The sequence below is a fragment of the Hyperoodon ampullatus genome, assembly GCF_949752795.1.
Source record: "Hyperoodon ampullatus genome assembly, chromosome: 5".
NCBI classification, from domain to species: domain Eukaryota; kingdom Metazoa; phylum Chordata; class Mammalia; order Artiodactyla; family Ziphiidae; genus Hyperoodon; species Hyperoodon ampullatus.
Genome location: NC_136918.1, coordinates 131,834,902 through 131,847,404, shown reverse-complemented (window position 1 = coordinate 131,847,404; position 12,503 = coordinate 131,834,902). Strand labels below are relative to the sequence as shown.

General features: G+C 37.7%; 1 protein-coding gene across 1 annotated transcript; it reads left to right on the top strand.

The window, feature by feature from the left end:
* Positions 1 to 747: 747 nt before the first annotated feature.
* On the top strand, positions 748 to 1,425 carry CLDN8 (claudin 8; the record flags this gene model as incomplete). Its single annotated transcript, XM_079704880.1, has 1 exon — positions 748 to 1,425. The coding sequence occupies one exon, from the start codon at positions 748 to 750 to the stop codon at positions 1,423 to 1,425; it is 678 nt and encodes a 225-aa protein (XP_079561006.1).
* Between the last annotated feature and the right edge of the window lie 11,078 nt (positions 1,426 to 12,503).

The following is a 12,503-nucleotide window of genomic DNA, read 5'->3' as shown; positions in this document are numbered from 1 at the left end:
GGAGGACAACATTGTATATTTAATTACTTTAGCCTTATTTTGTCCTTTGGCATGATCTGTTCCCTGATTTCACTACAGGCAAGCTTGCTTTGAAGTTGTAGGCAAATTAAATCAACCACTTGGATCATATGCGTCCCAAAGAATGTGGTTTCTCAGGTATGAGCAATCTATCAATCCTCTGCTCTCCTTTCACTTTGGCACTGTGACAGTCCTAGCAAAGTTCTTAGGCAGAGAATTTATTTTGTGTCTTGGTCACAGCAGCTCTTACTAAAAGTTTCTGCATTGCCAGTACAAGTTACAACTTTCACATCTCAAGGGATTGAGGCGTTTCTTGATGATTGTGCAAGCATTCCTAATTATGCCTCCAGGTAAATATATGGCTGTCTTCTTGGACAAATGAGAAGTACAAAGAATATGTTTATGTGCAGGTCTAGCAGTTCCAAAGTATCTCTTGAGGGCTTAGACACACATGAGTTACCATCCCCCTCTTACTGGCTGAGAAAGTTGCCCCACCTGATTTGTAAGTTTACCTGTGGTAGTCAGTGGAGTGAGGGTGAGTGGGCAACTCAGCCAGCCAACACTGGATTTAATCTGGTTAGAAATAGCACAGCAGCTCTTATTTGAAAAACCACTGAGTTCTGAGTTCATTACAGGAAAACTCTTCTCCCCTGGGGCGCAGAGAACCTTGCTTCAGAGTAGCCCTACCGGCTCAGGAGTCCAGTCAGATAAAACCCAACCTGGAGGAGAATGGCTACCTATGCCCTGCAAATCGCCGGCCTGGTGCTTGGTGGTGTTGGAATGGTGGGCACAGTGGCTGTCACCGTCATGCCTCAGTGGAGAGTGTCTGCCTTCATTGGAAGCAACATTGTGGTTTTTGAAAACCTCTGGGAAGGACTGTGGATGAACTGCATAAGGCACGCTAATATCAGAATGCAGTGCAAAATCTACGATTCCCTGCTGGCTCTCTCTCCGGACCTACAGGCATCCAGAGGACTGATGTGTGCTGCCTCTGTGCTGTCCTTCCTGGCTTTCATGATGGCAGTCCTTGGCATGAAGTGCACCAGATGCACCGGGGACGATGAGAAGGTGAAGGGTTACATCCTGCTAACGGCTGGAGTAGTCTTCATCATCACTGGCCTTGTGGTGCTCATCCCTGTGAGCTGGGTTGCTAATTCCATCATCAGAGACTTCTACAACCCAATAGTGGATATGGCCCAAAAACGTGAGCTGGGAGAAGCCCTCTACATAGGCTGGACCACGGCGCTGGTGCTGATCGCTGGAGGGGCACTGTTCTGTTGTGTTTCTTGCTGCAATGAAAAGAGCAGTAGCTACAGATATTCTATACCTTCCCATCGAACGACCCAGAAAAGCTATCACATGGAAAAGAAGTCACCGAGTGTGTACTCCAAAAGTCAGTATGTGTAGTTGTGTATATTTTTAAACTACCTATAAAGCCATGCAGATGACAAAAATATCCACTATTTTCTAAAAATGGAACCCGCCAAAAAACACTGATTTGCTGTTCTTAACTGCCTGCTATTAATTACAGGAACCGTGCATCAGCTCTTTATGATTCTATAAGTGATTTCAGCCGAATGAGATATTATACACATTGCTCTGATTGTTCTAGAAAGTACAGTCATTTGTTTTCTAAAATGGTTCATGCTGTTTTCTCCTTTTATCAGTTACTTCAAAATGACATTGTTAAAGACGATTATTTTACAACTGATTTCTTTATGGCATAGAGTTATGCATATAGATGAGAGTAACGTTTTTATGTCGCATAAATAGAGACAGGCTTATATAGTTCTATTTTAAATGAAACACTGATTCATTACACTGAATAAATAGAATTCAACTATTGCTTTTCAGGGGAACCAGGGATAAGATTGAAGAAGGTTCATATTAATTGTTTAAAAACAGCTTAGTGATGAATGCATTTGATTTATAATGAAGGTTAAAATGAAGGCTTTAATCAGCAGTGTAAAGGGAACTAAATGGTTTTTTGAGATCCTATTTTTCAGCCTAGGAGTTAGAAATCCTAACTCCTTTATCCTCATTCCCCAGAGGCCTTCCTTTTCTTGTATATTAAATGAACAGCTTTTAAAAGGCCGCTATTTTGTCAAGGGTCTTTGCATTCAAACTGCTTTTCCAGAGCTATACTAAGAAGAAAGATAAAATTATAGTCTTAGAAACATTAAAGACTTCAGGAGAGTGAAAAACATTTTTTTTTTCCTTTTAAGTTTTTGTGGCTGGAGAAGGATACATTTTGACAAGAAATCATATGTGTATATGAATATTTTAATAACTATTTGTATACAGACTTTGGGTTTTCACTAATGTAATGAAAACAAAAAACAAAACTGATCTGTCCTTTGTGAACTGTATCTTCTCCTATGTGGATACTTAAGTCAAAATTGTCATTTAAGTCCTTCAAAGATAAAATTTTCTATTTGTTCCATTTTTGTTCAACTTTACTAAGGTATAGAATTACTATATCTTGTGTTTTCCCCAAATTTGATCCAACAGTTAACTGATTTGAAAGTTTGTATCTACATTTTTCTACCTTAAATGACTATGTATGTTACCTGCTTTATGTCTTTTGTATTAATAAATTGTGCCTTTTTATTTTAAGTATATAGTCTTTCATTATTCTCCACTTATTCTATTTTATTAACTTGTAGAGTTTAAAAAATTGATATTTTCAGCTTTGTAATTTTGAAAAAAGACTATCAAAGTCACATTTTAAAGGTAAAGGTAGATTCAGCATTAATTTTTGAGAATATAAAGTATCATATATCATTTAACAACCTTACAATGATTGGATTCTCATACTAATATTTGATGCAGATAATATATTTGTAATTTATTAAGATAATACCATAGGTTACCCCCCAAAATCTATATCTTATAAATATTATGTTTGTAATAGCCATTTATGTAAAAAATTTCCATAGCTAAATATGTTTCTACCTCTGAGAAATAGTGTTAATTAATAACAGTGGGTAATGTTTTAGGGACATGTATTATATACTAGGACCTCTACTGCTTTATATGAATTATATCATTAAATCTTTTATGAGATTGATATGATTAGTTCAATCACAGATGAGGGCGCTTCAGAACAGTTTACTGATTACCCAATAGAGTCAGGAGAAAAAATAAGGACTATCTGACTTCACAGTCCATGCTCTTTTTCTTCAGGACAAGTAGATTTTCTTCAGCAATGTCTAGTTTTCAAACTGATTTTTGTATGTGAAAATGACTTGCTTAACTACTGTTAGTTGTGAAAACTTTTAGTGTTTTTTCTGAGATTGGTGATTTTCCAATAGCCTAATACTAGTTTACCTTAGGCAATTTTGGGTCAAAGCATTCATAAGAACAGAAATAAAGAAAAACTAACTAAGCATTTTGGAGAAAAAAAAAAAAGTCCAATCTTCTAAGCACCAGCCTTTAATCAAACATCCTTTTTACTTAGAAAGCTCTCCTGAATATCCCAAACTCAGTTATTCTTTTCATCTTCTTTTCTCTAAAGCAAAATTCTAACATTGCTGGTTTTCTGTGGCATCACCTTTTGAGTATCTCTGAAATCTTTCTCCAACTTTCCACCTTATTAACATCTCTCTTTCCTACCCTCTAGACTTGTGTTACTGCCTTCCTCCAGCTACCCTCCATGCTCCTAGCTCAGTTATTTCTAGAATGCAAGTCAGACCCCATAACATCCTGCTCATAATCCTTGTAGGAATGTTCCATTGCCTGTAAGGTAAATCCAAATGCCTTAGCAGATGATAAGAGACAAGAAGGAAAATCTGTCTTATAATCTTCATGGCAAACTTTATCACACAGTAACATCAGTGTATAATGAGTATGATAACAATTATAAAATGGATGTCCAGAAACTAGAATAATTCACATGTCAAATGTCTTCTTTAATATCCTGAAAAAGATGCACTGGTATTAGGAAATTGTTTGACTGGTGGCAAATTATGTGCAAAAAGATGTTTGATATTGTAGTCTTATGGAGAAAAAATGTGGTGTGACAAAAAGAACACAGGGAGGTGGTGATATAGTTTTATGCCCTCAGCTTACAGCTGGACTTTGTTCTCTTTCATACTGTACCACCTGCAGCCCCTACCCTGAACCACTTCTGCTGAATTTGTATCCAAAATGACCCCCTCCCACACTGCAAAAACTGGTATTAAGCTGCATTACCTTAAGTGGTAGGGATATGGGGATGGCCAAGACACAGTTTTTATTCTCAAAGAATTTGCAGTCTAACCAGAGACAAGAGCAAGAAATGTACCCTTCATTGCAAGCCTCCCAGGTGCTTGGCCTTTTCTTTTCTTACCACATCAATCCTCTAAGAATTCTATGAATTACTTAAGAAATCATGAGAATACTGAGTCTCAAAGGTATATATATATATATATATATATATATATATATATATATATATATATATATATATATATATATATATATATATATATATATATATATATATATATATATATATATATATATATATATATATATATATATATATATATATATATATATATATATATATATATATATATATATATATATATATATCCCCTAATGCAAGAGGCTGTACTCTTCCTACTGTAGTATTGTCCAGAGACATCTCTCCCAGAGTTAACTTTCTGCACAATAAAAGAATAAAAGTCATCTCACTCTCCAAGCTCCAAGCCTCCCTATGACTCACTGGTTCCAGCACCCTTTCCCCCTGAGTCCCAGGGTGGACCTCATCATCAGTCTTTGCTACCCCTAAGCTCTTCTCTCTCTTCCCTCCCAACTTCTACAGAATTTACTGCTTCTCAGTTCCTGACATCCATTACCTTTCCCCTTGGAATATATTCTATTTTTTAGACTCCTATCATATTTCAAATTCACAGGGCCTCCTTCCTTTCCCTGAGAAGGCCTCCAAGAGCTACTGGAACAATACCCCTGCAAGCCCCTCCTCCCCACTCTGATCCCACCACCCACTATGCAAAGCAGAGCAGTAGCTGGGACCCAGCCAACAGGAAGAGCAAAGAGACCAGCTTTCTGCAAAGCTTCAGGCCCTGCCAGATTCCAGAAGCAAAGAGCAGTACTGTGTTCAATTCTGAGAGTCATGAGAAGCAAGAGATTCCTGGTGCAGAGGCCCAAGTCTAGGCCCGAAGCCCTGTGCTGGGGTGAGACAGGCAGGAAGAGAAATGTGGGTCTTACCTGCTTCATAAATAGTCTTTGAAGGAGGGTGGTATTTGTACAGCTGTGTAGTCTCAAGGTGGATAATCAGGGCCAGCAGAACTGTGAGAGACTCAAGTACAGGGTAGGTTCTTGCTTGACCTGGGGCCTCGGAGAGAACTGTCACTGAGAGTGAGGATATTGAGAGAGAGAGAGAGAGAGAGAGAGAGAGGGAGAGGAAGGCAGAGAGGGTACATCCCAGGGCCCCAGGAGAGACACAGCAACTTTCAGGTCATTAGATCACCAGCCAACAATGAGAATCCCTGTCACCCTACGGTGGGCTATTGCTAATTACAACAACTTAACTTCCACAAGAAAAGAGATCCTAGAATCACTTAACACCAAATGGGACTCAACAACCAGAAAAAGGAAGTGTAAACTGAGTACCCACAACTGGCAGAGGACCTTTGGGGAAATGATCTCCTGGGAAAGAGAGAAGATGTCTTACACAAACAAACTCTAGCTGTAAGAGCCAAAGGGAGGTTGAATCATGGAATTAAAGAGCTTCTTTTCCCTAAAATAAAATAACTTTCACATTTAAAAAGTCTGCAGGGGGCTTTCCTGGTGGCACAGTGGTTCGGAGTCTGCCTGCCGATGCAGGGGACACGGGTTTATGCCCCAGTCCTGGAGGATCCCACGTTCTGCAGAGTGGCTAGGCCCATGAGCAATGGCCACTGGGCCTGCACATCCAGAGCCTGTGCTCCGCAATGGGAGAGGCCGCAGTGGTGAGAGGCCCGCGTACCACACACACACAAAAAATAAATAAATGTCTGCAGGGAAGGAAGCCTTGAGGGAGGTCAGTGCCCTGAGAAGAACTGGAGGTTTGGAAGATCAAGTAGAAGAAAAGCTCCAAACACAGAGCAATCATAGAAAAAGTTACGTAGAAAAATATGTAACTCATAAGGAAAAATATAAAGGACTTGGAGAACAAGTTCAAGGACCTAAGGGGCAAATTCACAGAGAAGAATAAAAAACAGATGAAAACAGGGGCAATCACTTAAAGAAAAAAAAAAAGAAAAGAAAAGGCTCAAACTTACAAAGACTCATTGAGGGCCTGAGAAAACTAAAAAAAAAAAAAAAAAAAAGTATTAGTTAAAATCTTAAATTCCAAGCTCAAAAAGAAAGTATGCAAGGTTTCACAATCATAAGAAATTACTTAACAGCCAAAACAAGAAAAACATACTACTTCTGGCAAATATTTCAACCACAAACCTAGAAGCTAGATGATGGTGGATTAATAATTAAAGAAAATGAGAGAGCAAAGACCATAATCCAATAAGTCTGTTCCAAACAAAAACTACATTTCCCTGTTAATGAGAAAGAAATACATTTTGTGGCTAGCCCAAGATCCAGCAGCCGTGTCACTCATATGGCTGATATGGAGGAAATACTGAAGCAACGAATCATTAAAGAGACCGCAAGGAGGGGAAGTTGGAAAAGAGAGGAACCTTGGTCGGCCATGACTCTTGCAGTAGACAGAAGGAATTGGTTGGACAAGAATAGAGAGGAGAGTTTGAAAGTTTCCAGTCGCTGTCTTCTGGAACTCTTCTCAACATCAATGTCCAGGAAACCACTACAAATATGTCAAGGTTGATCCTCAAGTTCTAAACTGCTGCTTTCCCAGTCCTGCAGATAAGTTCAACATATTCAGCATGGGAAACAAAACAAAACAAAGAACATCTAAAAATCTAGCCTCAGACTTCTTGTTTCTTTTCATCTTCTGCCACAGGGTCCATAGTGGCATATGGACCATATTCTAGCCTTGTCAGATTCCATGTCATGTCTTTGCCATCCAGGAATTCTTTCCTACAGACCTTGTTCATCTGCAATGCCCATGTCTTCTTTTATTGTCAGGTGTGGTTGATCCCTTGACACTGCTTAGCTGCAGTGTCCACCACCTCTAGCTGTAAGCATTCACCATCCCTGTGCCAGCCCCAACTCAGTGCAGCCCAGTCCATCTGTGAGACAGTTGTATACCAACTGGCCCTGCCTCTCCATTCTGGGAAGGACACTTGGTCTTTGATAGACAAAGAGGTTTATGGGCTTCCTCCTTGTCCCTCAAATCACCTTCAATTGTAAATCCTGTCTCTGCCCCACACCCCTTTTCCTGACTTCTTTCCAAATTCCAAGAAATTTATATGAAAATATGGAAAACAGAAAGAATCTTTTATAAAAAGGAAAACAAAGCAAATAAAACAAACAAAGAAAAAACAGAATTGAGCATTGTCCTAATTCAAAAAAGAATGTGTACAACCTTTGTTATGAATGGGTTAAAGAAAATGGCTTTTCTTGTTTATTTTTAATTTTTTAAAGGATAAACTGTATTAATACAAGCAACAAAACAAAGTAAAATAAACAAACAAAAAATAGTCCATCCATATACTCAGCTCTTTCTTAATTGTTTTTTCTCTTGATACCCCACCCTCATTATTAACCACTAGCCTCTAAAATCATTAACTTTGTAGGTCAGGGTTGCTTCTTTCATGGGTTACGTCTGCATTTTGCAATTGATATGTGGGAGGGGTGGTGGGAAGGAATGAAGCCCAAGGTTGAAGACTATTTTTTCTTTGTTTTTTGTATGCAACGTAGTAAGAATGTAGTTGTGCAAGCATCATAAGTGAATAATCTTTCTCCCTTTATTTTTTTCTGAATTGGGCCAGATTTCACACACTTTTTTTTTTTTTTGAAACTGGAGATATGGGTAGATATTTCTCCATAGCAATACAGAGGTCCTCTTTGAAGAAGGAACTGTTATTTATTAGATGTTAAATTGTAGAAATGCTTTAGAAATAAAACTGCCCTCCAACTTTAAAGGTGAAAAACCCTCTGAGGGAAAGGAAGATGCCCATACTTACACCCCAACTGTGGTCTAACACTGAATCTTGATACAATGTTGTTACTTTTATCAAAGAAGATAAAGAGAGAAAAAATATTCTTCACTGAGCCCAGAAATCTGGTAAGTTCCTAGTGTGTAACAAACTATCTCCAAACTTGGTGGCTTCAAAAAACAACCACTTTATATATCATGACTTTGTGGGTTAGGAAATCAGGTAGCGCTCAGGTGGACTGGGGCACTGACTTCAGCTGGTAGCTGGGGTCTAGAGTCAACAACAGCTCTGCTCTCTGCCTCGCCCTTGGCACTGACATCTGGAAGTGTGGATTCAGATGGGCTTCTCTATCTGTACATGTGGTCTTCTTCGTGTCTTTCTAACAAGATAGTCAGACATCTAACCTGGTGGCTGAGGACTCTAAGGAACCAAGTGGAAAAACACCAATCCTTTTAGGAAGTCTGTCATCTTTTCTACCATTTGCAATTGGTCAAAGACATTTGATACTCCTGGGAGGAGCATCAAATAATCTGTGGCCATCTTTTTTTTTTTTTTTTAACATCTTTATTGGAGTATAATTACTTTACAATGGTGTGTTAGTTTCTGCTTTATAACAAAGTGAATCAGTTATACATATACATATATCCCCATATCTCTTCCCTCTTGCATCTCCCTCCCACCCTCCTTATCCCACCCCTCTATGTGGTCACAAAGCACTGAGCTGATCTCCCTGTGTTATGCTGCTGCTTCTCACTAGCTATTTTACGTTTGGTAGTATATATAAGTCCGTGTTACTCTCTCACTTCCTCCCAGCTTACTTCCCTCTCCCCGTGTCCTCAAGTCCATTCGCTTCACCTGTGTCTGCGTCTTTTTTTTTTTTTTTTTTTTTTTTTGCGCTATGCGGGCCTCTCACTGTTGTGGCCTCTCCCGTTGCGGAGCACAGGCTCCGGATGCGCAGGCTCAGAGGCCATGGCTCACGGGCCCAGCCGCTCCGCGGCATATGGGATCCTCCCGGACTGGGGCACGAACCCGCATCCACTGCATCGGCAGGCGGACTCTCAACCACTGCTCCACCAGGGAGGCCCCTGTGTCTGCGTCTTTATTCCTGTCCTACCTCTGGGGCCATCTTTAATCCACTCTAGGCAAAAGGTTGTGCTTAAAGAACTTGAAGAAAAATGTTTCTTTCCAATGGGCTTACTTATTGAAACAAAAGCATAGTTTAAAAGGCATGTTTTGTATTTAAAATGAAACGAAAAATAATTTCAGTGTTCTATTAAACAAAAGCTGGTGCAAGGAAAAATACAAATTAAATATGAGCTTTAATTCTCCCTGTTGAAAATAAAGGAAGAGATTTTCTCTCCTCTCCTTTATCTTAGAGTTTTATTTTAGAAAACTTGTGTTTTCTCCTCTTCCGGAAGGTATATAAATTCTTTAAAACATTAGAGAACTTTTTGTCAGCTCTGTGAATCAAGAATGTCTTTCTCTAGGACTTGGGTGCCCTGTCTTTGAAATGTAAACATCGCTATCTTCCAGTTTCTGTCAGCAAAAAGGAGCCTAACTTTAGTGGGTATCTTGTTCCAAAAGATATGTTGCAAAACAGCCCCCTGAAATAAAGATATGAGAATCTTGTTTCTCCTCTGGATAAAGAAAATTAGCTAACATAGATGGTCACCCTAATTACCAGGTAAATTGAGAATGAACTATGTGTGATGAGGGAATTCTCAAATCCTTTTACTTGAAGAATTCTTAAATATTTATCCTGAAAATATGTATGCACTTGGTGGTATCGATGTGGCTCTATAGAAAGGTAAGATTTCTTTCTGTCTTTGCAGTAACTTAGCAGATTGCCTGTGATGCATGTTACATTACGGTTTAATGCTTATTCGATAATGAAATTATTTTCTTTCTCTGCTACCTTTGTGGACAGGTTTTCTGGGTTGGAAGATTTTGTTTTTAATTATATTTTCCCAACACAGGCCAAGATAAGAAAAAAGACAGATGACAAAAATTTCCATAATCTAGAAATTTATGCTTAGTAATAATCAGAGATGTTCCCAAATGTTTTGTAAAGTTGTGTTCATTTGAGAACTACTTATAGTGGTGAAAATTTGGAAACATTCTAAGTGTCCCACAGAGAAAGGTGAAATAAATGTTAGTGTATCTGTTCACTCAGCAGTATGTCTTCCTGCTATTGAGGAATCCTTAATGACCTAAATATTTTTATGAAAATAGAATAAAAACAGTTAAAGAATTCCATACTCACCATAACCCTGATTAATAGTTTCTCTCTCTCTCTCCTTCTTACACACATACACACAAACAGATGAACCCACACCCAAATGAAAGGAAATGGCTGGAGAGAAAATAAAATGGTTACACTGTAAACTTGTGTGATTACCGTTTTCTTTAAAAAAATTTTCTGTGCTTCCATTTTTTAATGAGCAAATATTTTCATAGTGAAAAAACTTAATAAACTTATAAAAGCATATTTTAAGGATAGAAATATATAAAAAACAGTAGATAGTTGATAACTTGGCAGAAAAATGAAAACAGGACTGTCGAGGAAAGGGATGAGAAAAGATCATTAAATTCTGAGGAAAATAATAAAAATATTGGAAAAAATGGAAAATTAATGATCTAGCTTGAAAAAGGTTTTATATTTTAAGTTTAACTAAAGGATTTTGGAAATATCCAAATTAAAAAAAAAAAACTTAAATCAGTTAAACAAAGTAGTATGTTTGATTTCTACCCTTAAATAACAACACAATGTAGTTTTTTTTTTTTAATTTCATTTTGCCCTTTGACTTTAATGTTTTTCATTTACCCTTTTAAGCCATCCTTATTCCATGGAGATAATTCACTTTTTTTTTTTAGCATGCAACAGGCAAGTATAAACTCTTAATTTCCCAAGTAGCTAATCTTTCAGTCCCATTTGTTAAATAATCCATTCTCCATAGTCTGCTGATGTATTATTTATCAAGTAGTAAATGCATACATATCTCACTATCTGTTTCTGGGCAATTTATTCTGCTTCATTGATCCTGGATCTTTTAAAAGTAGATTATCACTAATTGATGTAAATATCAGTGGTTTTATCAAGTCTGTGGATACTTGTCTTCAATATACTACTTCACAATCTATTGACTTCTAATGGAAATACTTTCACAGAATGCTTGCCCCAATTCACTGCACAATAAGTGCTGAGAAGAAAATATCACATTAATAATGAGGAGACTCAGATGAAAACTAACTTTCCTTCCTTCATTCTTTCTTTCTTTCTTTCTCTTTCTCTTTCTTCTTATCTTAGAATCTGTGACAGGTGTACTCAGGTACTATTTTTGTCCCATCTATTCTTGTAAATTTCAAATCAACTGTGACATAAAAACAGTTTTGACTTAGAACACAGATATAATTATTCAGATGGAGAGGGTTTTTATAAATCAAGACTAAATCAAAAGACCTTTCACCAAAAAATCTATCAGGCCCAATGTAGATGACCAGAACCTCATCCAGGAAGCCAGGATTCCAACTAAATTTTTTCTCCAGCTAACTGAGTAGCTTTGAGCAACGTATACAACTAATTCCTGTATCCATTTCCTCACTGTTAAAATAAAAATTTATGAGATGGACTATATGATATACTAGAACCCAAACAATCTCTAAAAGTCTGAATTTGGGGGGAAGGTATCAGGTTCAGAAATAAGGATCTCACTTTCCTTATGTCAGCTGCCGTAAATAGAAGATCAGTAATGCTGTTTCGGAACCAGAATCTGCCTATGCCCTTTGCTCTCATGTATGCCTTTTTACAATGATAATCTGGAGACTTCACCCAAGAACAAATGTATACTTGATTCACTAAGACTTACACACAAGTAGTTATCTACTGCTGTGGCAATGCTACATACTTTAGGATACATGTATCCCTGACAACAAATAATGATCCCTTCTGTTTCCCTTCCTCAGGGACCTGGAGAGTGTTTTCAGGTATCTGGAGAACATAGACATAAGATCCAAGTCCATAAATGATAGAAGGAATTGTTAGTTTTTGTTCATAAAGTTTAAGCACATAACTGGTAAACACAGAAAGCAAGTGTTTATTGAAAACGTATTATACAAGCAATAGTCTTTTATATAGTAAGTGGTTTGAAAACCTGCTGGACTGAGAAATTATCTTGAAGTATCAATTTGTGCCTGCTATGTCTTTAGGACACTCAAAACCTGGGGTTACTGTGAAGTTTCTCTAAATCACTGTGGATAGAATGGAACTGGTCTGTCATCTCAGTCTATACGACCTTGGGTCTCAAGCATATAGCATAACAAATTCCTTAATAATAAGGGATGGTGAGGGGCAACCATGTGCTAATTGCAAATAAACGTTGGATTATCCCAGACCAAAATTTTCTGCTGAGGTCCCTTGAATCTATA